Consider the following 27,101-nt stretch of genomic DNA (forward strand, 5'->3'; position numbering starts at 1 on the left):
ATTGCACTTGTCCTTGTATCTTGGGTTCCCCATCTATAGTTTCAACTGACTATTGAAAACATTAAAGTAGAACAGTGCTGGGAAGACAGGTCAGAGGGTAAAAAGCTTGTGGTGCAGGCATGAGAACTGGAGTATGGATGCCCAGCACATAAATGCTAGGAAGGCATGGTGGGCTCTGGGTGTAAGCAAAAGACTCTGCTTCCATGTGTAAGAGTGATCAAGGAAGATACCTAGTGTCAACTTCTGCTCCCCACATGCATGTGCCCTGCATATGTGTACCCATACCTGTGAGCACAGTACATACTGTACAAAAATATATACATTAAAAAGCTGCACTGTGCTGGGTGTGGTGGCGGATGCCTTTACTCCCAGCACTCAGGAGGCAGAGGCAGGCAGATCGCTGTGAGTTTGAGGCCAGCCTGGTCTACAGAGTGAGTCCAGGACAGCCGAGGCTACACAGACAAACCAACAAAACAAAACAGAAAAGCTGCACTGTGCTAACCTGAGCTGCATGCACAGGCGCAGTATGGAAACTCTCCCCATGGCACTTGCATTGCATTAGATTTTGTAAATAATCTAGAGTGCACCGGAAGCATGCAGATGAAAGGAAACCTTGCAATGTTTTATCTAAGGGGCTTGTGCATCTCTGCTCTGTGGTATCTAGAGAGGACCAATTAGCCAGAATACCAAGGGATGATATGATAGTGTTCCCTTGTACATGTCCAAAGCCTGATAATTTCTCTTATTCTGAGGTAAGCTATATATTTTTCCTTTCCTTGATGTCTTTTTTAGACAGGGTTTCTCACTTTAACAGCCCTGCCTGCCCTGGAACTTGATCTGTAGACCAGGTTGGCCTCAAACTCAGAGATCAGCCTGCCTTTGCCTCCCCAAGTGCTGGGATTAAAGATGTGCCACCATGCCCGGCTTCTTGATGTGTTACTAACGAGTTAAGATGGAGTTCCTAAAGGTGGGCGTTGGTGGCGCACGCCTTTAATCCCAGCACTCGGGAGGCAGAGGCAAGTGGATCTCTGTAAATTCGAGGCCAACCTGGTCTACAAAGCGAGCCCAGGACAGCCAAGGCTACACAGAGAAACTGTCTTGAAAAAAAAAAAGAAAGAAAGAAAAGAAAAACAAAACAAAAACAAACAAACAAAAAAGATGGAGTTCTTAGAATCCACCTAGACATTACATGTGGAAAGTCTATGATAAAGCAATTTCTGTTCCATAGGGTGGGGTAGCAGACTCTGCTCCCTCTAAAAGCCTTCTCTGATTTCCCCACATTCCTTCAGAGTTATCAGCTGATAGGTTCTAGTGATCAAAAGTGCTGTGCCACTTCTGAACTAAAGTATGAAGTTAGTTCACTTTCTCCTCAGCTCTTTTCTCCTGCAGCAGTAAGATGTGCGGCTGCAGAGCAGAGCACCCAGAGCAGTGCTACATCATTATGTCCCTGGGGGACTCGGAGCTGCTGAGGCCTGGGGCTGTGACTAAAGGGGAGCCCAGCTTGACAACCTCTATTTCACTTGCTTTGCCAAGAGAAATCCTTTTACATTTTTCTCTTAAAATTGCTTTTTTAAAAGGTGTGTCAGTGTGATAAACAGAACAACCCATCCTCAAACTTGCAGCCTTTCTGCCTCAGTTGGGATTCCAGGATTGCACCATGACACCCTGCTGCAGAACCTTTTTAAGTATGCGACATAGAACAATAGTAGCATTTGCTTGTTGTTTTCTAAATTATAAAATATTTCTCCACATAAATTATTGCATGATATAATCTTGTTAATTGTTACCTAAATGCACAAGATGACACTGAATATGTCTTCATTACATGCTGTGACCAGATAAATTAAGCCACAAATTGCATTAGTTTGCTAAATGGTCTAGTGCCTGACAGGTATATTTATGAACAATGGGAAATGAAATATTATGAGCATCTTAAAATTTTGCTAAATGATGCACATTTTCTTCCAAAAACCAGGATTGTAATAAATCACTGTAAAATTCCATATCCTATCTCTTTAGCTGGGTTCAACAGACAGTAATTTAATAAATGTCGTTAATTTAATCCTTTTCCTGGCTGTTATGGCTCTGTTTTGACATCTGTGTAGTCTAGGCTGGCCTTGAACTTATGATCCTAGGGCTCAGTGTCCCAAATCACAGGAGCAGGCACTATTTTAGCAATGAGAGCAGCACTTGGCTCAGTGGTTTGCAGGGGTGAAAAGGATTAGGGAGGAGGTGAGAAGGCTCTAGGCTGACTATGCTCTCTAGGCTCAAAATCCGCAGTCTCTTTTGTGTTTGCACATGTGTGTGGTTCATGTATAGACGTCAAAGACAATTAGCAGCAGTTGGTTTCTTCTTCCATCATCTGGGTTCCAGGGATCAAACACAGGGTGTCAAGAACCTTTACTTCCTGACCCATCCTGCTGGCCTTAATTAGCAGTTTAAAAATATTCCTTAGGGCTGGAGGGACGGCTCAGTGATTAGAAGCACTGGGTGCTCTTCTAGCGGTTCAATGTCCAGTACCTATAACCTTCTATAATTCTAGCTGGGAACCATGTATGCATGTGGTACACAGACGTACATGAGGCCAAACATCCATACACATAAAAATAACACACTTTACACAGATTCTCTCTGACTCTGTTTTGAGACATGGTCTCACTGTGTAGCGTTGGCTTGCTTAGAACTCTCTGTGTGCTGGTATTAATGGTACAAGCCACTATGCCTGGCTAAAATTATCTCTTGAGGCACCTGCTTTCCCCTCTGCATACACAGACCATATCTGGAGAGAATGCAGAACAGGAACGCCACGTGCCCCCGGCTGCTGTTCCGTGCTCTGGACGGCACAAGGGAACCTGGCACCTTTCCACCGAGCCCTGCCTAATTCCCTTGTACCAACATCAAACCTACCAGCTGGACTTAGGACACTGTTCAGGGTGCTGAGAAAAATGGTGCCAAGAGTCTATTATTTTAGCATCAGCCACATAACACAACAAATGGAAGCAAGAGCAGGATACAGACTTAAGAGAGGCTGGGCTCAGTACCAATATGGTGGTGCAGGTCAAGTGGTCCACGTGCATACCTCACTGGCCCTAAGGTCAGTGCTATAACCAAAGGTCCAGCAGTCTTCCACAACAGAATGAGAGACAACCCACATTTAGACAGATTTGCTGGAGACACAGGGATGGGACAATAACTGGTGGGGTGACCATATGGAGGAACCAGCTGGGGAAATCAGCTTCATTCCCAGCTGGATGAGGGAGGCCTTCCTAGATCTCAAGGTTTTTCTCAGAGACACGAGTAGTCGCTCTCCACGGTGGAGACTGTTGGAGAAAGGCTGAGGGCAGTGAGTCTCTGCACAGATGCAAGAACTCCCCGGCCACGCAGCAGGCTCAACTGGTACCCACGTCCAGGCCGCAACTAGCTGCAGCCTTTGCTGGCTGGCCGAGTGCCCTGGGAGAGCTAGATGACCAGCTGAGCTGAGAGACAGAGTGTGAAGCCCAAGGCTTAAACAACCACAGTTCCTCTGGATGTCCCTAGCTGTGACACACGGCCAACTTCCACAGCAGACGGGATCGAGTTTAGGGCCTGATGTCTGGAGCAGCCTGCAGAAACCTCAATGCCAGGAGTCACTGGCTTGGCGAGGTGACCAGGGCAAACATACCTTACAGGGGTGGTGATATGTATAGGTTGATGTAGGAGGCAGCTGTTCCTTCTCCCTTCCCCCACTCCTTCTCTCACGTGATTGAATTATACATTGAACACTTATTCAAGTCCACAAAACACTGATCACCAGTACATAACACTGTCTATTTACTGTACAGTTCTACTGATGTTCACACTCACGCTGAGCCTGGGAGCTGCCCGATACAGTCTCGGCCTCCACTGTCAGACAGACCACACCTGAGTTGTTGAGTCAGCTGAGAATACACATTTCTTAGACTATGAAATACTCCCACATGTCACCACAGGCTGTGACTGCTCTAACTCTCGGGATGGCTCACAGAAAAGTGGCTACTCTAGCACAGTACCTCTAACCGGCTGAACGAGAACCCACACCACACAACTGTGTGTGCAGCCTGCAGTGGGCACTCTTCCAGATGCCAAGACACAGATCAGCGTGCACGGATCCAGTCACCATTTCAGATTTAAAGGTCAGAGGGAGGGCAGGGCAGCTGTCCTAGTGCTATAACTTCCATCAGATCTCTGTGGCACCTTCTGGACACCTTCCAGCTCCTTTGGTGCTGAATAGTGCAAACTACAAGGAGTGAGGGAGGTGAAGCTTCCTACAAAACTAAGAGGCTCCTTTACCTGGAGAAGTGGCCAGTTGAGCTGTAAGTCCAGGAACTGACAAACATCACCCTCGAACCCACCTCCCCACACACATACAGAGTGAGTGTGGGAGCGAGGTACTTTAGTCAGTTGCATACTGAGTGAAGCGTTCACACGCTAGCCATACCTAGCTGGGAGAGGTCCAGTTTCGTCCAGTGCATGCCTGTGGGGCAGCTCTTGGAAAGCGTCCTGATGAACACCTGTCCAAGGCTGTCCAAGGCCCACAGTGCATCCTGGCAGGCAGCGTAAGTCCTCATCTCAGCGTCAGGGGGCAGCTGCACTGTGGAGGGGCGGCACTGCACATTCTGGGCACTGATGCTGCACAGGTCCTTGCTGCTCTGGCACAGCCACAGGGAGCTTCCTATAGAAAAGGTTCACATGTATCACCAAGCACTGCCTGGCTGAGCCACGACACAGCCTTTCTTCTCTTGAGGCACCTGGGCACTCACCATTCCCTTACTGGCATGGGTAGACCTTTATACCTCTGAAGATAGAAGGAAGCACCACCACCAGACATTAAAAACATCAAGTCGGAGACATTCTAAAGAACTAAAAACAAAGCTGGGCCTATGAAACACTATAAAGGCTAGATGGCTGGAGTAGCAGCTCTGACGTCCATTTTTTCCCCCAACATAATATTTTTATTAATTATTTGGGAATTTCACACCTCGATCATATTCACTTCCCATTCCTCTCAGGCCCATCTTCTTACCTGCCTTGTGCCTCCCCTCCCCTAACAAAATACCAAAAAAAACAAAACCAAGTCCAATGTGTGTTGCCCATATACCCATTGGAGCATGGTCGATTTCCAGTGCAAGCCCCCTAAAGAAAACTGAGTCCTTCCCCACGCCCCTCTCCAAAAGCAGTGGACTGTGAAGAGCTACACTTTAGCATGTTTATCACAGTGTTTAAGGACTCTCTTCAGTGGCTCCCCCCTTCCCCCACCTCTCTCATCAAGGTAGGATGGGAAGAGGTTGTTGCAGAATTCTTCAATCTCTCTCATTTTCATTTATGAGTCTACGGTCATAAAGTTTCCTTGTATCCCACAGCCCCGGCAGAAGCATGGATCATGGACTTTTACATGGTCTCCAGTGGCAACATGGATCACAGACATCAACATGCCCTCTGGTGACAGCACAGACTGCCCTTTCTTATGGCCCAGGAACGTGAGCAAAGGTCTCAGAGTATATTTTTAATACAGAATGTTAGGGCTGTCAACCTCTCCAATCCCCAGGCAGGAGAGGGGCCAGCAGCCCCTTGGAGGGCGCATGCCTTGTTCTGCTAGTGTCAGCAGCAGCCTGCTGAAGAAGGCAGAAATCCATCCTCTCCCACCTGGCCCCAAAACTACGCCTACTGTCCTCCGTTCTACAGCTCTCAGGTTTAATAGTATCTTTTTAAAATGACAATCATCCTTAGGGACTTAAAACCTGGTCATGCTGTATAATGCAAAGTATTATCTAAAACTTGTGGCCAGATGATTTAGAAATCTTTCATTTTAATCTTAATTAACTAATTAGCCAATTAACTAGTTTTTCAAGACAGGGTTTCTCTGTGTAGCCTTGGCTCCTCTGGAACTCACTCTATAGACCAGGCTGGCCTCGAACTCATAGAGATCCTCAGTGCTGGGATTAAAGGCATGCACCACTATACCTGGTTGTTTTTATTTTTTCTTTTAAGATTTATTTCTTTTTATTTTATGTGTATGAATGTTTTGTCTGTATGTATATCTGCACCATGTGCATGCTTAATACCCATGCCATGGAAGGCAGAAAGTATTACATGTATCTCTTGGAACAGTAATTTCAGATAGTTGTGAGCTGCCATGTAGGCATTAGTAATCAAACCCAGGTCCTCTGGGAAAGCATCCACTGATCTTAACCATGGGGTCATCTCTCCAATTGCCCCCCTCCTGCCCAAACTTAAAAACCTCGATAAAACAGTCTGAGTCAGCCAGAAGGGCCAGGGAGCTCTCCAGGAAAGTGCAATGGCAGACATGTAGTACATGTGTATGCCACAGCAGACCATCAGTGAAGACTGCAAGCCACCTTCTTCCAGCTAGGGTCAGGTGCTGCTGCTAAACACAACTGTGTTAAACTCAGGAAATAGCTTACCATCTTATAAGATTCCTGGTAGGACTGTGTCAGTCCTACCAGACGGCTTCAGAGGACCAAACTGTCTCCTCTTCATCATTGGCCTCATGGCTTCTTCTCACTTTGCCCTCCACAGAGCCCTGGGAAGGGACTCTAGGTTTTTGCCACCTGCCTGCCTAGGGCCCCAGCCCCACTGGTTCTCCTGAGGAGCTCAGGGTCCTGCCTAGACATGGAGCAACAGGAATTCCACCTCTGTAGGCTAAGCCTGAGGCTTAAGACCTCTACAGGGTAAAGGGGAGCCAGCAGCAATAAGCACGGCAGAATAAAGCTGCTTGGAGGTGGCACAGAATCATCCAGAAGAAATGGGAAGGATCCTCAGGAAGCTATGATCATATTAGCTGACACTGAGAGTCAGCTGCTGCATGGTGACCTCCTTCCAAAGGAGACTGCCTCAGAGTCAGCTCACAGGGCTGATGGCCCAGGACACTGCCATATCCCCTCTCAGAGTCTATAAGGCCACACCTCCACACCCACAGGGCCACAGTCAGATGACGGTCTCAACTTTTCATCTGCTGTCTACCTTGTGCACCAGGTTTCTTAGCTGGGCTAAGGCTGGCTTACCATCGTGGGTAGGAGCAGGGGAAGCCAACACAAAGGCCCATTTTGTGGCAGAAGCTGTTCCCCGGGGAACAACGTTTTTCCAGTAAGTTCCTAGAGAGAATAAATATAAGGTTAAGGAAAAAAACAAAACAAAATAAAACTTTAACACCTCAGTTTTGCTCTAGACTAGCTCTATAGTCCTTCAAAGCTCTTACGATGGTTTCTAGTGTCCTTAAACAAAGTGGCATGAGCTATTCATTTCTCTAAGCATCATCAAGAAAAGCAAGAGCCACACCCTGTTCCCTGAAGTCACAGGAGACAAAGCTGGAGGAAGCCCATCAAGGTGGAGTCATTCAGAAATGAATACCCAGCTCATGTACAGATATGGCCAGCATCTTACATGGCTCCACTGTAAATGGGACTATTCTCTCTCAGTAGACTCTGTATGTTTGCTGGAATTTAAAAACATTTACTTACGTGTGTGTGTGTGTGTGTGTGTGTGTGTGTGTGTGTGTGTGTGTATGAGAGAGTATACAATGCATCAGTGTGGGAGTGCATGAAGGCCAGAGGAGGGCACTGGGTGTTCTCCTCTGTCATTCTCCATGCATTACTTTGAGACAGGGTCTCTCCCTGATCCTGGGCATCATACTCCCTTTGCCAACTTAGAAGCCAGGAAGCCCCAAATATTCTCTTGCCTCTACCCACTTTGCTGCTGGGTCACAGGCACACACGGGACATCTGACTTGTTATGTGAGCTGGGATCTGAACTCCTACCCTCATATTCTTAACTGCTGAGCCATCTGTACCCAAGTACATACTCCTTTTAAAAAAAGATTCTTCGTGGATTATGTGCACAAGTGTGTCATGACATGTGTGTGGAGATCAGAGGACAACTTTTCAAGAGTTAACTTTTCTCCTTTCACCTTGTTTTAGGGGCAAGGTCTCCGTTGTTACTGCCACTGGGCTGTGTATGTCAACTTCTGGCCACTTTTGTCACTGCCTTCCCCCTTTTCCTAATAGGAATGCTGATATCAGCTATCATTGTATCTGGCTCTTTTTTTCTTTTATTTTGTTTTTGTTTTTTGTTTTTCGAGACAGTGTTTCTTTGTGTAGCCTTGGCTGTCCTGGACTCACTTTGTAGACCAGGTTGGCCTCCAACTCACAATGATCTACCTGCCTCTGCCTCCTAAGTACTGAGATTAAAGGCATGCACCACCACACCGGCCTTCTCTTTTTTGTTGTTTCAAAGATTTTATTTATTATGTATATAGTGTTCTACATGCATATAACTCCTGTAGGCCAGAAGAGGGCACCAGATCTCATTATGAGATGGTTGTGAACCACCATGTGGTTGCTGGGACTTGAACTCAGGACCTTTGGAAGAGCAGCCAGAGCTCTTAAGGTCTGAGCTATCTCTCCAGACCCCTGTATCTGGCTTTTTGTGGTTTGTTTGTTTGTTTGTTTTGAGACAGGAGTTCTCTACATAGCTCTGGCTGTCCTAGAACTTACTATGTAGACCAGGCTTGCCTTGAACTCAGATCTGCCTGCCTCTGCCTCCAAAATGTTGGGGTTAAAGGTGTGTGCCACCAGGCCTGGCTGCACCTGGCTTTTTAAATGGGTTCTAGGGACTGAACCCAGGTGTAAGGTTTCTGTGGTATAAGCTTTTACCTGCAGGGCCATATCACTGCCCACCCCAGAGTGGACTTTGAAATTGAGCTGCAGCCAGGTATAATGGTACATGTCTGGCAGGTTGGACTGTATGAGACTTTGACTCAAACAAAAACTACTATAAACAAACAAACAAACAAAAACAAAAAAACTCCATTTGCCTACACACACACATTTCTATGAACCACATGTGTGTGGTGCCTACAGCTGAGGCTAGTTGGATCCACTGGAATCAGAGTTACAGACAGTTGTTAGCTTCCCTGCAATGCTAGAAACATAGTGCTCTTAACCACTAAGATATCTCTTTATCCCTCCATTTGTTTGTTTATTTGGTTTGGTTTTTTGAGACAGGGTTTCTCTGTGTAGCCTTGGCTGTCCTGGACTTGCATTGTAGACCAGGCTGGCCTTGAAGTCAGAGGGCTACACCTGTCTGTGCCTCCTGAGTGCTGGGATTAAAAGCGTGCGCCGCCGCCGCCACCACCCGGCTCCTCCATTTGTTTTTATTATAGCATACCAAGTTTCCACAGCAAAGTGACTACATTACTGTCCAGAGACCAAGTTTGAGGAGCGACAAAATGAAAAAGAAAATAGGAAGGAAGAAGACCACAAAGCCTGGAGTGCCTCCATCACAGCAGTCCCTAGCAGCACTATATTACCTCAGGGGAGACCTTAAAATCTTCCACTAAACGCTCTGTGAGGCCCTAGTAGATCCTAACCACCACAAACCAAACCTACACAACAAAAATAAGATAATAAAGTAAAAACAATGTGAAAACCTGAGTAATGGACTCACCTATGAGACTTCCTTTAGCCACGTGGAACTCATTCTTCCCTGAAGAGATCCAGACGCCACTGTTGTTAACCCCCAGTAGGCTGGGTTGGCACTGAAGCTGCTGAGACCAAAATGCCATGCGCAGTTTATCTGCCACCTTTTCCACAGGCGCTTGAGCTGCTGTTGCTACCGAGTGTGTGGCATGCATGATGGTCTGGAACAAGCTGCACTGGTCAAATACCACATAGTCCGTGATGCTCACCTGCAGAAAGGGAACCAGCTGAGTGAGCCCTGATGGCAGGCTCTGAGGCCTACCCGCCTCCAAAGGCAACACCACACCTGCCCAGCACCTGAGCCCACGCACGCACCTCTGCACAGCACTGGTTAGTGAGCAGCTCTGATTATGTCCTCAGGCTGCACTTAAGGGGAAGGAAGAAAATGCTCTCACCTGGTTTTTCTTTTACATTACATAGATCTGTTTTTTTGATTAAATAGCACCTACCTCACCTAAGAAACCTTTTATTCTAGTCAGAGTGATTTTAAAAAAAACCAATTCTGTTTTTAAACTCAGATGCTTCTAATAACAATAATATTTAATACTTAGAATCATATAAACATTAAAAAGTCTGTCAGCTGTGTGATGCAATCACTTAAGCTACAAACATGACCGTTACACTTCTGCCAGACATCAGCGTAAGCAAGACGACTTTGAGGTTCTAGAAGCCGTCTGACTCTGTGACTCACCTCAACAACATTCTGGAAAAGCACCTCTAGAGACACTTTGGGACAGCTGTCTCCTCAACAAAAACTTCTCCCTTGCTCGGCAGCCAGTTGTGACAGAGTTCTTTTTAAATTTTATTTATTAATATTTATATTTTATGTGTATTGGTGTTTTGCCTGCATTTATATATGCAGAGCAGGTGCCTACAGAGGCCCGAAGAGGGTATCAGAACGCCTGGAAACTGAGTTACAGACAGTTGTGAGCTGCCATGTGGGCACTGGGAACTGAACCTGGGTCCTCTGCGAGAGCGGCCAATGCTCTTAACCTGGGAGCCGTCTCTCGAGCCCTTTTCTCAGCCAAAGCTTTATGTGCCAGAGCTATTTACGAAGCAGGTGGAAGCCTGGCTCTGCAGAACTCACTGCAGTATTTTAAAATTATATTCCACTTATTTCTAGTTCTGTATTATTTTGTGTGTGGGCATACAAGCTACAGCACGCATATAGAGGGATAACTTTTGGGAGTCACTCTCTACCCTGCCGTGTGGACCCTGGCAACCAAGCGTGGGTTCTCAGGGTTAGCAGGCACTTTAACATGATGAGCGACCTCGTTGTCCTCTCTCTAATATTTTTGCCTATTGGATTTATTACAGACATTGGCACAAACACCGTACCCCTAGGATCCATTCCCAGGGCACACAATTAAGTGTTAAGTGAAAGTACTACAGAGAACTTAAATCACTAACAAAACAAAACAAAACCCCAAAAACACACATGAAAGGAATCACTGCAAGTTAATATATCACACACAGATGCTGCCCTTTTGTGAGGGAAGGAACAGGCTGGCTGGCGCACTGTCCTCACTGAAATGGCATAAAGAGCCCCACTGCAGAGCCTGTGGCCACATTCAGCACCCTGAGTTCTGTGTCCAGCCTGCTGTGTGAGAGTGAGCTCCACTCAAGTGCATATGCTGTGCGACTCAGGGTCAGGGCTGCTCACTGGAGACCTGGCAGTGACTATGCCAAGGCCACACCCCATTTATGATACCCAAGACAGACAGACATGTAAGCAGGTCTCCAGCTGAAAAAGAAAGGAAAGACCTAGCAGCTAAACATAATCACTTCTAGAGCCACAAAGAAAGTACAGAATGGGGCTGGAGGGATGGCTCAGAGGCTAGAAGCACTGGCTGCTCACCCAGAGGACCTGGGTTCAAGTCCCAAGACCCACATGGCAGCTCACAACTGTCTGTAACTTCAGTTCCAGGGCTTCTGACATTCGCACATAGACATAAATGCTGGCAAAACGCCGATGCATATAAAGTAAAGGTAAATAAATTTTTTAAAAAAGCATAGGACTACTGCACTGCCTCTGTGCCTCATGACAGTCTGTCCAGTTCTGTGTATTCTGTTGACTTTAAGGGCTGGGAGATACAGTGCATGGTAGAGTATGGCCCAGGCTTAAGCCTAGCACAAGAGGCAAAACCAGCAAAACAAGGCTCGGTGGATAAAGTGTTGAGCACACAAGTGTGAGGACTGGAGTCTGGAACCCCAACATCCATATAAATACTGGCAGACAAGCCAGGTGTGGTGGTGCACACCTTTAATCCCAGCACTCGAGAGGCAGAGGTGGATCTCTGTGAGTTTGAGGCCAGCCTGGTTTACAAAGTGAGTCCAGGGGCTGGAGAGATGGCTCAGAGGTTAAGAGCACTAACTGCTCTTCCAAAGGTCATGAGTTCAATTCCCAGCAACCACATGTTGGCTCACAACCATCTATAAATAAATTTAAAAAAAAAAAAACCCCAAAAACAAAATGAGTCCAGGACGGCCAGGGCTACACAGAGAAACTCTGTCCTAAAAAAACCAATAAAAAAACAAATAGAGACTAGAACCCTGGTTCAAGCTGGCTAGCTAGACTAGCCAAGTCTGTGAGCTTCAGGTACAGCAAGAGACCCTACCTCAGTAGATAAGGTGAAAAGCTATCAAGTAGGATTTCCAACAGCAACTCTGGATGCTACATGCATAGACACATATGCATATACACCCCCACCCCCACATACATGCACATTATACACATACACATGCAAAGAATCCCACCAGAATTTAGCACATACAGACAGGTATATATGCTTATGTACTGTTTACATGTGCATATTCATAATGGTAGGTATTTTTAAATCATATATCTCAAATATTACCTAGAATATAAAATAATATACATAATTTGAAAGACTGAAGAAAGCAGCCTGCTTAAGACAAGCCTCATTAGGCAAACCTGAGGTGGTTATAAAGGCTGAGCTAAGGAGACGTAAGAGGTGAGGCATCACACTGCACATCTGTTGGAGCAGCTTTAGGCCCAACATATGGGGTGGGAGTGGAGGGGTGGGCAAAAGTTTACACCCGATTGGTACCAACAGGGGAAAGTGATACTCCTTGCAGAATCCACCAAAGGTTGGGCTGAAGCCATGCTACATAGAAAGCTAGCTTGATCACCCCCGTCTCCTCTCTGGCAACATGTGGGAAGATGCTCAGTTCCCTGCTGAAGGATCAGTTCCTTAAAGGCCTCTCAAACAAGTGAGAGAGATGAGCTCTAATTGTGGGTTGGGTTTCCAGACCTATTGTTTGGTCTCTTTTCTTAGAACATTTGTTCAGAATTAAACATCATTATTACCCAGGTCTTCAATAGATGTTGCTGGGTTTATTTAGCCTGCAGTGATGAATGCCTAAACAATATTTAAATAAATAAATAAATTTCAGCCTGTAAAGTCACTTTCTATGAGGGAAAGTTTGTGTGTGTGTTTTTAAAGATTTATTTATTATGTATACAATGTTCTGCCTGCGAGTATGCCTGCACACTAGAAGAGGGCACCCAATCTCACTCTAGATGGTTATGAGCCACCATGTGGTTGCTGGGAATTGAACTCAGGACCCCTGGAAGAGCAGACAGTGCTCTTAACCTCTGAGCCACCTCTTCAGCCATCTCATGTGTGTGTTTTTAATATACCCAACCACAGCTACGTCTCATTCACTAAAGAATAAAAGTAAACATTACTAATTGAATCCATTACTAATTTCTTTAAGAGCAAGGCAGAGAGAGGAAGCAGGAAGGGCGGGTCTCCAGGCCACAGAAGTGCCATCACTTACCTGCCACCAGTGGTCGTCATCTCCTTGGGGCTTCTTGGGCACCACGCCAGTTCTGAACCACAGCTTCCCATGAACGTCCAGGGCCCAGAGCGTGTGCTCATCTCCGAGAGTTATGCAGACGGGCTCCAGTGTTTGTCTTTCGCTGAAAGTGAGAGAGCAGAGCATCAGCTCCACCCAGGAGGCGCTGTCTAGGAAGACTACCTCACTGCACAGGCTTGGCATTGAGAAGAATGTTTACAGGAGTGGATTCCTGACTGACAAGGAAGGAACTGTGAATCCAAGTCACACTGCTGGGCAATATACACTGTCCAGACATGGCAGACATGGCTGTTTTGGAAAGGCACACTAAAGGTCCAGATGGTGAGGAAAGCTCACAAAATAACAGCAACAACATAGCTACCAGTCACAAGTGAGCAGGCACCTAGGCCAAGAGCACCTTATTTTTCCATTCTGTCTCTCCCCACAGGCCAGGCTGTGGTGTACAGCTGTCTCTGGGCAGACACTGTCATCTCTGATGTGTCTACCTCCCTTTCCTCCATCTGGAGACATCCTCGGCAGCCTTGGGGCTCACTTGAGGCTAGCCTTGGCAGGCAGTCCTCAGCTCCTCACTGCTTTGTGCTCTCTATCCTGCTTAGTGTCCTCACAACAACTGGTACCCAACTGGCTGCTGCATGGCTCTCACAGAGTTGGAAGGGCTGAAGATTTCCTAGCTAGCTAACCCAAAACAACTTATCCTGATTTGGTATGCATAAGCACCAAATCTTTTTGTTGTTTTGGTTTTTGTCTTGTTTTTCTTCAAGACAGGGTTGCTCTGTGTAGCCCTGGCTATCCTGAAACTTCCTCTGTAGACCAGGCTGGCCTGGAATTCAGAGATCAGTCTGCCCTCCTGAGTGTTAGGACTAAGGATGTGCGCCACCACTACCTGGCCCAAATCTTAAATGGTAAAAAGTAAGATATAGTCCAGAACAAATTTCAACTGACCAGGATAAAAATACAATAAGCACTTGCAGCTACACCGTCTCAGACTCTCAACAGAAGCATGTGACAGCAGGTAGCTCTGATGGAGACCATGAGAACCAGTGACTCTCTGATGCTCAGGTCCCCACTTGTTTTTTGTTCTCTCTGTCTCTGCCTCTCTTTTGAACCATTTATCCAAGGCTGAGGATGATGCTGAACTTGTGGTTTTCTTGCCTCTGTCTCCTAAGTGATGAGATTACAGGCATGTGCCTTTCAGCCCAGTTCATGTAGTACAGCGGATGGAACTCAGGGCCTCATGCATGCTAGGCAAATCCTCTCCCAACTGAGCTCTACCCCAAACCCCTCTGACCAGCATTCTACCAGCAGAGGAGCACGGAATATTCCCAAGACCAGTCTGTCAAGGCTGACTCTGACAAATGACTCTTTCACCATGGAACCCACAGGTGTTGGCTTTGCCAGAAAAAGCTCACCTAGGTAACTGGTCAGAGATAAATGTACACTGCTTGGGCCCATACCTGACAATGTCACACTTCCACTGCTCCCCTTCAGGACAGAAGCTACTCACGCCCTCCCGGTACAGGAGGGCCCTTTGCTCCGTCAGTGCCCACACCACACTGTTCCTGGCTGTGATCTGGGACAGCGGGTAGGGGCAGTCCACCTTCATGGCTCGGGCACAGGGTCGGTCCACGCTGAGACCTGCAGTGAGAGGGAGGAGCCCCACAGACTGAGCAGCAGCATGCCACACCCCATTCTGACCTGTGGGTCTTTGTCCTTTGCTCACTGTCGTCTTTCCTAACAGACACCTTTCCTTCTTAAGATTTTATCAACAACAATAGCAAAAAAGAGTAAATTATGCTTCCATGTGGCATCTGTCTGAGGCAAAATTGGATGTCATTTGGAAAGTAAAGAAATATAATTCAAGGGGCTGGAGAGATGGCTGAGTGGTTAAGAATGCCACCTGCTCTTCAAGAGTCCTGAGTTCAATTCCCAGCAACCACATGGTGGCTCATAACCATCTATAATGAGATCTGCTGCCCTCTTCTATAAAGCACTCATATGAAATAAATAAAATAATAAATCTTTGAAAAAATACAATTCAAAGTGTTCTGGTGTTCCAAAGTAGCTTAGCAAGTTCTCAAGACAGGGAAGCCAAAGGCAGGAGAACAGCCAGCCTACAAGAGCACAGAGGGCTTTCCTTCCGCCAGCAAGGCTGTGGCCTTGAGAAACAAGGGGCTCCTCAGCTTCACAGAGCCTCTGGGCTCAGGTAGATCTGCTCCCGCTCTCGGCTTTCACCAGCGTGGGGGGCTCCACTGCTAGAGTGCAAATCCTTATTTCCCAGGTGAAACTTGAGACTTGTCATTGAAAAGCCTCTGACAGAGTGGAGCTCCAGCAAGCTCCCCTTCACCTCTTTGAGGCTTGTCAGTAAATGAGGTCAAAGGCAGCTACCACAGGAGCAGGCAGGCAGCTAATATCTAAATGCCATGTTCCATAGCCTTATCCAGCAAGTAGGTCCTAGTAGTATAACCACAAAGGTACCTCAGTGTACATAACTACATGGACTTGCCCACAGAACTTCTTTCTGCAAATCTTTGCCAACCCCAGATTCCAAGTCAGCAGTTCCAGGAAGGGGCAGGAAATATGAAAACAGCTCTGGTGACTGCTCTTGCACCATGGCTGGGAGGTCACCTGCTCCTTCCTTACCTGTAGGTTCAAAGCATCCTGTTTCCTGCCATGACCAAAATCCAACACCCTGCAAGCTAGATGTGCGTGTGTGTATCACAGGGCCTAGTCCTCTGAAGACACGAGGGCTAACTAAGTTGAAGGCTAGAGCTCACATATGACCATGAAGTGGGCACAGCTGCCTACCAAGTGACACGCTCCTCCACACCTGAGGCAGAGTCAGATGAGCAACAAGCGTTAGTGTGGAGAACCATTCCGAGCTGACGGTTCATTCCGAAGGTGAAACCATGCTCTCAGAATCAGTAGTATTAACTGACTAGATCAATCTTCATGTAAATCCAGCATGGCCTATGGGCAGCCCACACATAACTCCTGCTCCCAGGCCATTTCCCCTTGTGCTGACAGTACACAAACACTGACTCATTACAGTTTATTTTTAATAAACAAGTCCCTCTGTGCAGTTATAGCAGCTAAAGGTTTCCCTAAGGGCAGTTTTCTACGACGAATCAATCTGCTATTTACAGCAAATTACTTCTTGTTTTCCCCCTGAATCCACATGTAAAGATGTGTATAGATGCTGGGTTTTGACCTAGCTGGGGAAAGGGGAGATGTCTGTCAAGCTGTGCCTATTACTCTTTCCTCTAGGACTGGATACTGCAGGGTGTGCAGAAGGCACCGGCAGCCGCAGGACCGTAGGGCTCTGCATTCACACAGCACTCAGTCGTCTGTTCATTCGTGTCCAGGTCTAACCTGTGTTGGGGGCGGGGGGGATGGGGGACATCGCTCTCACGCAGCAACCACAGTGCTCCTAGAAATGTTCTCACTTAACTTGGTTTTCAGTCTCTGCGTCCTGTGATTGCTCTCAGAAAGTGACCGGCTGCAGACTCAGCACATCACAGACAATGCACATGGCCCCTGACTACCTGTCTGAAGGTACACATCTCCGTTGGTCCTGATGATCCAGGCTGTGTCATCACTCAGGGCCACAAACACAGCCTGGGGCAGAGCCTCGTACCAGTGACGCTTCCCCTTGATGGTAACTTTGCCACAGGCAAAAGCACGGTTAGACTTCTGTTCAATCTTCCAGAGAAGAGCCCCTAGAAGGAAAAAAAAGCTACTCACTGCTCAACAAACGTGCAATTCACCTGCACAGACACTCCATCTGCACTGCAGGGACAGCTTTCCAAAAGACATCATGTTGCTTCCGATTCAGGGAGAGCCTGAACCCAGCAGCATGTGTAGCTGGACATCCCATGAACGTGACCAAGCCTCACTCTCCTCAACTGACAAATGGGTCATTTCCACCATCTGGGACTGATCTAAAGGCTAAATGTGAGAAGAAACCACCACGCAGCATGGAGTTGGGCAAGAGGCCGTCACTCAGGATGGGGGAGAGAAGTGACAGTATTGTAGGTTTAATTAGGTGAGTGTTCACTGACACTGAGGCACAATTAGTGCCCAGACACTGACCTTGGGGACTCAGTGGGAAGGGCCTCTTCTGGACCACTTATTTGAAAGCTATGCGCCTGAGTTGGGTGGCATGCTTTCATTCAAAAGAAGTCTGAGGAATGGATAAATGAGGTGAAGGAAGGTGGAAGGCAGGCGAGAGGCACTGCAGATGGAAGAAACTCTGACATCAGTCCAGGTGAGGAACCACCAAGGAATGACTGAGCTTAAACTGAGCCTACAAGGTCTCTGAGCAGTCTCCTGCCCCTGCCCTGCAACACCACATGGCCTAGGGTCTGAGGCATCCAAAGCTGTGGGTCCTGAAGATGGCTGTCTCAGCTGAGAAAAATGATCTCACAGAGACAGTCAGCTCCAACCAGAGCAACCAAGGAATGGTTGGGAACTTAGAATATAATTAATACAATCAGTAGAGAATCAACACATCTAAATGGCTAAGAGGATGAGCCTAAGCCTAAAAGTATGTGACAGAAACAGAAAGAAAACATGAAGACATACAATTACACAGTGCCAGCTAATGGAGTGGACTATTATCTCAGCTGTCTCCAGGGGAAAATAATTCTCTTTTTTTTCTTTCTTTCTTTTTTTTTTTTTAATGGCAAGGGAGTCACTTCCCCTGCCTTCTTTTTATTTATTTATTTATTTTATTTATTACATATACAGTGTTCTGCCTGCACACCAGAAGAGGGCACCAGATCTCATTACAGATGACTGTGAGCCATGATGTGGTTGCCGGGAATTGAACTCAGGACCTCTGGAAGAGCAGACAGTGCTCTTAACCTCTGAGCCATCTCTCCAGCCCCCGGAAAATAATTTTCAAGCAAGCAGTGAAAGAAAGTGAGCAAACAACCCCGAAACAAGACCTTCCTTTCTTTTGCTTCTCTGCTATGATGCCCACTGCTTCAGAACAGATAAACACATTTCTAGCTTTAGGAAAATGCAAATGAATCATAGTGGGAGCCATGTATGTAACTCCAGCTCTTGGGAGGCTGAGGCAGGAGGACACAAAGTTTGAAGCCAGCCTGTGCTATACAGCAATGCCATGTCTAAAAACAAAACAAAGCAAGCAAGCAAACAAACAAAACAAAACAACCCCCCCCCAAACACTAACAAGTAAATGAGTCTAGATAGATAAGGAAGTTATCTCAGTCTAACAGAACTGTGTTTTAAAAAAAAGTCTCCTTGGGCTCACTGAAATGCTAGACAATGGCATGAAAGTCTGAGGCCCCTTCCTATTGCAGGCAGGGAGAGATTTCTGAAAAGGCAATCAGATGACTGGAACACATCCAACATACATCCACAGGCCTGTCTTCACTAGTTTAGTTGCTTTATCGCAACACTGACAAACAGAAATATATGTTATTTTTATGAGGATTTCCTGTGCCAACATGACTAAAAAGCGTCAACACTCAAATTATGTGGGTAGCTTACAAAAATATGTTCATTTGTTATCATTGCAATTAATAAAATAAAAAAACCAAAATTTCAAGCAAGTATGTTAACACCCATCACCCTAACCAGTGTCAAAGGAAGCATTTGAGATCTTTACAGAACCCGACTGAGCTGGCCGGAAGGCCAATCCGTTGCCCTGGGAGCTAGGAATAGGGTTGGGCTTGGGAAATGAGAGCTGGGAGGCCAACCTGAAGGAGAGACCGCCACCTGCTGGACAGCATCTTCAAACCTCTGCCAGCGCAGCCCTGCACCAGGCAGGGCACTGCAGAACAGGCCGCCTTTGTAGTCCAAGCACCAGATAAACTTTTCTGAGACCGCCAAGCTGAGGATGCCATAGCCAGGACCCGAGTAGCTCATCCAGCTCTCTGCAAACTAACAAGGACAGGGGCCAGTGAGCTCCGTGGCAGGGGACACTGCTGCCTTCATCATGCTGTTACCAACAAGAAAAGAGGGCAGAATATTAAAGTGAAAGGATCTTTGAGAGGCCTTGCCTACTAGCCTTGCTCTCCTTGGATCCAGTCTTACACACATTCTGGAACAAGAAGTGTAGCCCTGTGGAAGATCCCATGACATCCCTTGATGACTTTCTCATGGCACAGTACCCCTCCTAAGTAATGCCTGAAGGTGTTGTATCCAACCTCTTGTCAACACAAGACATTGTCATCTAGCAAGTCCACACTCAAGAACCATACAACTCAGTTAGCCCCAAAAAAAGTTTGTAAAAGAAAACATAACATTCTAAGTAAGTTTATGGTTTTACACTGGGCTATACTTATAGCTATCCTGGTGCATATGCTCTACACGGGATACAGGCTACGGATGCTAGTAGAGCATCAAGAGCATCACATCAAGAGAGAGCTGGCTTTATCCTATGCACACCTGACTTTATACAAGGAGGTGTGTTCATCAACACGTGGACAAGTCTACCTTCTGTATACTTACTTATGACAGATGTACTATGGGAACAGCACTACCACTGTCTGCATTACAGTTTTCCAAACATTGTTCTGACTTTGGACACCTGGCCTGTTGTATGGGGACTGCTGGAGGCAGTGTAGAATTTTGTACATTAAGAATTTATTGCTATATCTTTCATTTGCATTACATTTACTTAGTGCAATTATGTATATGCATACACGGGTGTGCACATGGTACATGTACGAAATCAGAAGACAACTGGTAAGGGCTGGCCCTCTCCTTCTACCATATGGGTCCTATAGACGGAACTCAGGTCATCATCCATGAACCTATCATGCTGGTACCACAATGCTAGGATTTGTTTAAAAGTCAAAGCTAGGGGCTGGAGAGATGGCTCAGTGGTTAAGAGCACTGGCTGCTCTTCCAAAGGTCCTGAGTTCAATTCCGAGCAACCACAGAGTGGCTCACAAACATCTACAATGAGATCTGTGTCCTCTTCTGGTGTGCAGGTACACGTGCTGGCAGAATACTACATACATAATATAGAAATAAATCTTTAAAAATGTCATCTTAAAAAAAAAAAAAAAAAGAAGGCCGGGCGTGGTGGTGCAAGCCTTTAATCCTAGCACTTGGGAGGCAGAGGCAGCTAAGGCTACACAGTAAAACCCTGTCTCAAAAAACCAAAAAAAAAAAAAAAAAAAGAAAAAAAAAAGAAAAAAGAAAAAAAGAAAGAAGGAAAAAAGAAAAAAAAGTCAAAGCTAGCCAGACACGGTGGTGCACACCTTTAATCCCAGCACTCGGGAGGCAGAGGCAGGTGGATCTCTCTGAGTTTGAGGGCAGCCTGTCTTTAGAGCAAGTTCCATGACAGCCAAAGCTATACAGAGAAACCTTGCCTCAAAAAAAAAAAAAAAAAAGTCAAAGCTAAATAAAGGTCATATACTTTAGACACAGTTGTACAGACACCTGATATGGAAGCTAGTGCATGAAAGAGAATGGTTTCCACCTCTTCTTCACCAGGCTCTGCTCGCTACAGCAAGACCAGGTGTGGCAAAGCTTGTAGGCACCTCAGAAATCTAGGATCATTATTCATAGGTAAGGGCTTTCTTAGGCTAGAGTCCTAACATGCACCAACAGTTATAATATGCCAGCTAACACGGTCATGTGATCATTCCCTTGTGGCTTCCCACAGTTCTGCACTTGGCTCAACACCCTTAGCCAAGACCCACTCAACTGATACTCTGAACATGGCTTCCCCAAGACTGGAGTGCACAGCTAGCTGCCGCATGCCCTGAGCTCCCCAGCATGAGCACATGCACTGTCAATTAAGAGTACCGAGGGAGCAGGATGCTGAACAAGTGGTCCAGCTTTTGGCACATTCACTTTTGAGATGCAACACAAAGACTAGGAGAGAACCCTGGGCTACTCTGATCTCACAATGTGACTTGGTGCATATGCCACTTTATTCTTCTTAGCCTCAACTTCCTCCTCCATAAAAATGGGGACAACTGAGGCCGGGCGTGGTGGCGCACGCCTTTAATCCCAGCACTTGGGAGGCAGAGGCAGGCGGATCACTGTGAGTTCGAGGCCAGCCTGGTCTACAAAGTGAGTCCAGGACAGCCAAGGCTACACAGAGAGACTCTGTCTCAAAAAACCACAAAAAAAAAAAAAAATGGGGACAACTGCACCCGTGTCCTAGTCTGTTTTGTTTTTAAAGAAGTGACTTAAATGTGTGACAGGCTCAGCATAGACTTGCACGTAGTGAGAGCTGGCAAATGTCACTCACTCTTCGCCCTGAAGAGGGCGGCCTCACATCCATCACTAGGGATGTGGTGGTGCAAGGTTAGCTTTAAAGCCAAACATATTTACTAAGACTTACTTGGCAAAGAACATAAATACTTAAAAAACCATTTTTAGGGTTGGGTGTGGTAGCATGAGACTTTGGTACCAGCACCCAAGAGGCAGAGGCAGGTGCATCTCTGAGTTCAAGGCCAGCCTGGTCTACAGAATAAGTTAGAGTCCCTGTTTTAAAAAATAATTTTTAATATAAGGCTCCTAAGAATAAATTACACTGGCTGAGAGGCCCCATAGCAGATTGGGGGCCTCATTCTACAAGGCGTGTCCTGGGGCGATGTGTGGATGCTGCACTGCTGGAAAGGCCTCCAGTCCACAGGGATGTTCCTACAAGTCAGTGCATTGTGGGGAAGGGCAGAACTACCCGCCTCACATGTGCTCAGGGCAAACAGTCCTCTGCCTTCAGTGCCCATACTGCTCTGGCCTTGTAAGACACCACTCTGGTTGGTGGGATATTAACTGAGGGGGTCAGAAGTACTACAGTTCAAATTTCAGGGTCCCTGCATTAGAAATTCTCCCAAACCCAGACTTGAAGCTACAGACTTTGCAGGAATATGATTTCCACAAGAAGGAAAATAACTGAGTCTGTCACGGATGCTCCTTAAAGGAAAAGCAGCAGTTGCCGCAGCCACCACAATCACCACCAGCTATGTTCCCTCCACCAACACACAGACCTGATCTGTCTTGAGCAGTGCGGTATCATCAGCACCTGGTTGGCTCAGGTCCTGCAGAGAGCGGCCAGCTCCAAGCTCTGTCACACTTGTCTCTGAGGATGAAGATGGGAGCCCATGGGCATAAATGTCTTCCTCATCGCTGGATGTCACTGCCTGATCCTGGAAAGACTGGTCTAACCAACACTCATGGGTGCTGGCTACCAAGGCAGAGTCAAGAGGAGTCACCCGTCCTTCTACATTTCCCATGTCACACCCAGAGGTGGGAGTTTCTTTCTGACCTGTGTCGTAATCAGTAACTACATGCCAAGGATTTGAGCTCTGGTGGCGAGGGACCTCCACGTGGGTCAGGATGTTTGGTTCTGGGCTGGCCGCCTCAGTGCTGACTTCATAAACTCCAATCCCAGGCAGCCACTGCTCAGCACCTGGGGGCCAGCTGAGGCTGGAAGGTGCCGTGTGTGAGTCCAGAAGCGGAGCTTCAGAGACGGTGCTTGGGGGGTCACTGAACTCCATGGTGTCCACCTCCTGTGCCTCAGCAGAGCGGTTCTGTTCTTGTAGGCATAACTGTGCATGCACTTCTGCATCAGCAGCAGGACCAGGCTCCTCTTCAAGTCCTGAGAGGATGTTGCCACCTCCCACATCCTCCTCTGGCTGCAAGGGCAAATTCAACACTCCGCTGAGCAGGTCCATGTCCTGTGTGTGGTCACACTGGGAAGTTTCCTTTCCAGTGCCATTTTCTCCATCCACCGGGTCGGGGGCAGGTTCAGGCACCTCCAGCACACTAGATGTCTCAGGGTCACTGTCTTCCTGCGCGATGCCATTCAGCTCACCACTGGGGTTGCTCTCCTGGTCTGGTGACTCTGTGCTCAACTGATCCACACTACTGCCCAGAACACTGGAGGTCATGGACAAAAAGTCTGTGCTCAAGGACTGGGGACTGTCACCAGGGAACTCGGAACAAGGAGTTGACTCGAGGGAACTGTGGCAGGTGCTCCTGCTTCCACTGTCTAATTTAAAATGAAAACATTCAAAATAAGGCATGGCTCTACATAAATCATGAGAAAACTGAAAAAGCATTTGGCACAAGAAAAAAATATTTTAGATGGAGGATATTTAGTTGGGTATAAATAAATCTTTATAGTCCAAAAATCTGGGAGCTAGAGACAGGAAGCTCATGAGTTTGGGCCTGGTCTGAGCTACATAGTAGTTCCAGGCTAGCTTCAGCTACTGAGTGAGACTCTGCCTTCAAATCCCCATAAAAAGAAGAGGAAGAAAAAGAAGATGCCTATTATGTAGCAATGATCTTAATGTCCAGAAGCTCATTAGAGAAATGCTAAGAAAATGGAATAGGAATTAAGTAGCATGGACTATAGGCCAATTTTAAAAACTTGCCAAAATGAGTAAGAGTGCAATAATGTTTTCTTTAATGCTGCAGCAACCATTAGCTACAAGGGACCAATGTGGCCTGGTGTGGTGGCACACACCTTCCAATCCCAGCACTTGGGAGCCAGAAGCAGGAAGAGCTCCGTGAATTCAAAGCCAGCCTGGTCTACATGGTAAGTTCTAAGACAGCAAGGACTACACAGAAGTCTGCCTCAAAAAAAAAAAAAAAAAAAAGGTTGCATGTTAAATCCCGGATCTGGTAACATGTCAACACGAAATACAGCAGTACAAATTGCCGTTTCAATGACAGTCCCACATGTCTGTAGGGTCTCTGGTCTAGTCAGTGATATACATGGATAAGCTAAGCCAACATCTTATATTAAATAGTATCTAAAAGAGCATCATCTAGACCCTTCAATCAGGGCCCGAGCACATGGATAAATGCAATGCTCGAATAGCACAGGGCCTACAGAGATGCCTCTGTGTGCATTATGCACTGCTACAGGGAAGGAGTGCATTTGGTTCTGCCAGGAGCGGCAATAGCCCTTCATTAGAAGCGCCATGGCTTCCCAGTGGATAGTACCTGTCTTTCTCTTCCTTCTCCTCTTCTTCACTTTGATGGGTCTCACAATAAGCTCCTGGTCAAAGTCTTCAGAGCTGATGATACTGAATCTCTGTGAGGATGGCTGGGCACCCTGGCCCAGCTCAGGTGCAGCCTGAAGTCCAGGCAGCAGCAGCCCAGAGCCACTGTCTGTGGAGTTGAGTGAACTGCTCCTGCTCCGTTGCTCACTGGCCAAGGAACTGGCCACAGAAGAGCCTCGAACCCTTGTCTCACAAACAGAGGCCCCCAGTGATTTCTCCAGATGCTGTGTACGGACCTGCTCGGAACATCTTGCCATCTCTGGACCATCTCTCACTAAAAAGAAAAGTTTGGTTTGCTGCTGGCTCTCTGAGCAGCACTCAGTTTGCCACAGTCACAGAGCAACCAACTCTATCTACCCTGATAAAAACCAAGCAATTCCAAATTCTCCAAACACAGAGAAACTCAAAGGATCATAAAGAAGATTCCAGAGGCTTTGGGTTCCAGGAAACTCATATATATTTCATGCCTGGCTGAAACCCATATATTAAAATCAGCAAAATGTCAGGCAAGGTGGTGCATGCCTGTAATCCCAGCACTCGGGAGGCAGAGGCAGGAGGATTACTGTGAGTTTGAGGCCAACCTGGTCTACAAAGTGAGTCCAGGACAGCCAAGGCTACACAGAGAAACCCTGTCTTGAGAAATCAAAAAATCAACCAACAAACAAAAATCAATAATTCACTACAGTTGTCTTTTGCAAACACCACCAGTAACAGAATACCACTAATATAAAGCACTTCTCATTTCAATCTTAAAATTCTTTATTAATTTTTCTATATCAAGAAGGGTATAGTTAAATTCCCTATTTATACTATGCCTTCACTATACCTCAATATTTTCTGAGGCACATAAAAAAAATGCATATGTCTTCTAATTAATTCCTTGAAATTCAAGGAAGAGAAGTGAACTTCCTACAAGAATGGGTTCACAGCAGAGACGGACATAAGAAGTCAGTGACAATGCCAACAGTGCAGAGTGAAGCCCCAGGGTAGGACACGGGTTCCTGTGACAGAGCCAGGAAGTGTCCACAGCAGTGGACCTTCTCTCCTTTCAACACAGCATTGAAGTCTCTAGGCATAGGCCCTCCAGCTCCAACACGACAACACAAAGCTGCCGCGTGCTCTGTGCAGTACAGCCATCCCAGCCAAGTATCTACTGGGTGCCATGCCCTGTACAAGGGGCCAGGTAACAGCTGCCAAGAAGACACAGGACTCTTACCCTTGAGGAGCAAACATTTTCCTGAGGGCTGTTCGTTGGGGCCGATTGTGGTGCCTGAGAGTACACTAGGGAGGAGAGAGACTGAACTCTGCTCTGAAGTGACTTGCCAAAGATTGCACAAAGAAATTACAGTGCTGGCTAGAGCTATCCTGTGTTATGTGGAACCCTAGCAACGTGTGGCTTCTTAAATTCAAGTTAAATAAAATTAAGCAAAACTTAAAATTCAAATTATTAGCAGCACTCACCACTTGAAGTACCTTAAACCACAGATGGCTGGTGATGACCTGCCAGAGAGTGCACATCTGAACAGTCTTCCCTTCAGATAAAGTTCTCCCAGCAGCAATGGCCCAGTCAGTGCTCGTTCTGTGAGCCACACTGTACCTTCTTATCCTGTTTTCGGGGTCTCCACCTCATACATCTTACACATTGCTGGTAAGACCCCTAGTTTTAGAATATTCACCCAACCAGCCCTCGACTGTTTGAGAAGATAAGTGGCGGTGATAAAGAGAGGCTGGCATGCTGTCGTCACCCCAAAAGCAAGCTCAGCATTGCACCCCAGTTACATCGAGCTGCATGAGAACACTGTTAAGATTCTTTGCTCATTAGTAGTTAACAGAGTATGTACTGAGCACAGCTTGGGGCTGAGTCCCAGCACTGCAAGATAAAACAAACAAGAGCCTGGCCTGCGGCACTGGCTTAAGACACACTTTTCTTATCATAAGCGGAAAGAACAAGCTACAGAGCACAGCCCTCACCGTACACACAGCACACTTGGCAGTGGATACAAACCTATGGATGCGAGTCCTTCAGGCCTGCTTGAAATCCTTATAATGTTCCTATCTCCCTTTAGGAAAAATATTTCATTTTCTGTGCAGGAAACAGACACAATATCACCCAGTCCTTCCAAACCAGCAACTGTGGCCTGTCAAAACACGAAACCAGACAATAAAAACATAAACAACATAAATAATCCTGGAAAACTCTAGAAGCAACTAAAGCCACAGCTGGATAGTATCTGATAAATGGACCTAGAGTCGCGTGCCTTAGCAGTGAGGTCGTGATTGTTGGTGCACGCCCTCCCCCATCTCTCCCTCATCCTCTTCCTGACCTATAGCTCTCTCCTTGTGACATGTCGCTCTGGCCATCCTGAGCTGCCTGTCATCCCACCTACGGACATGGCGTGTGCCAGGCCAAAGCCCAGCCCCGTCCTCATAGCCTATGCATGTAGCACAGGCTTTTTTCCCTGCTCGGCTCCCTTTCCTGTCCCTGCTCACTGGGCAGGCTTGACTTCAGTGCTGCTTAAACATAGTAATTCTGATCTGTCATCCAGCGACAACCAACTCTCCCCAGAAGTTAACAGCACGTACTACAAACCTCTGCGTCACATGTCTCTTCTGGACTGGCTAGGAATGATACACCACCCAACAAGTGCCCTACTGCGTGCTTTCCTAAGGGAGACTAAGGAGCCTTGCAGCCCAAGGCTTCTGAATTGAAAGAAGGAAGGGAAATGCCCCCGGCTAAAAGCAGATG

At 46.8% G+C, this 27,101-nt stretch overlaps 1 protein-coding gene across 5 annotated transcripts in view; it reads right to left on the reverse strand.

Annotated features, from left to right (window-relative positions):
• The window catches only part of TECPR2 (tectonin beta-propeller repeat containing 2), an 88,131-nt gene that overhangs the window by 24,775 nt on the left and 36,255 nt on the right, over positions 1-27,101 (reverse strand). For all 5 annotated transcript variants that reach the window (XM_084793470.1, XM_084793471.1, XM_084793474.1 and 2 more), the window contains exons 7-16: positions 26,361-26,493; positions 24,297-24,629; positions 22,334-23,337; positions 19,079-19,262; positions 16,898-17,071; positions 14,810-14,990; positions 13,317-13,458; positions 9,481-9,721; positions 7,041-7,130; positions 4,457-4,690 (exon numbers count right to left, since the gene is read on the reverse strand). In XM_084793470.1, the coding sequence (XP_084649596.1) occupies positions 4,457-4,690; positions 7,041-7,130; positions 9,481-9,721; positions 13,317-13,458; positions 14,810-14,990; positions 16,898-17,071; positions 19,079-19,262; positions 22,334-23,337; positions 24,297-24,629; positions 26,361-26,493 (2,716 nt within the window). The remainder of the gene's footprint in view (positions 1-4,456; positions 4,691-7,040; positions 7,131-9,480; positions 9,722-13,316; positions 13,459-14,809; positions 14,991-16,897; positions 17,072-19,078; positions 19,263-22,333; positions 23,338-24,296; positions 24,630-26,360; positions 26,494-27,101) is intronic.

The sequence above is a fragment of the Acomys minous genome, assembly GCF_964271855.1.
Source record: "Acomys minous genome assembly, chromosome: 8".
Taxonomy (NCBI): Eukaryota; Metazoa; Chordata; class Mammalia; order Rodentia; family Muridae; genus Acomys; species Acomys minous.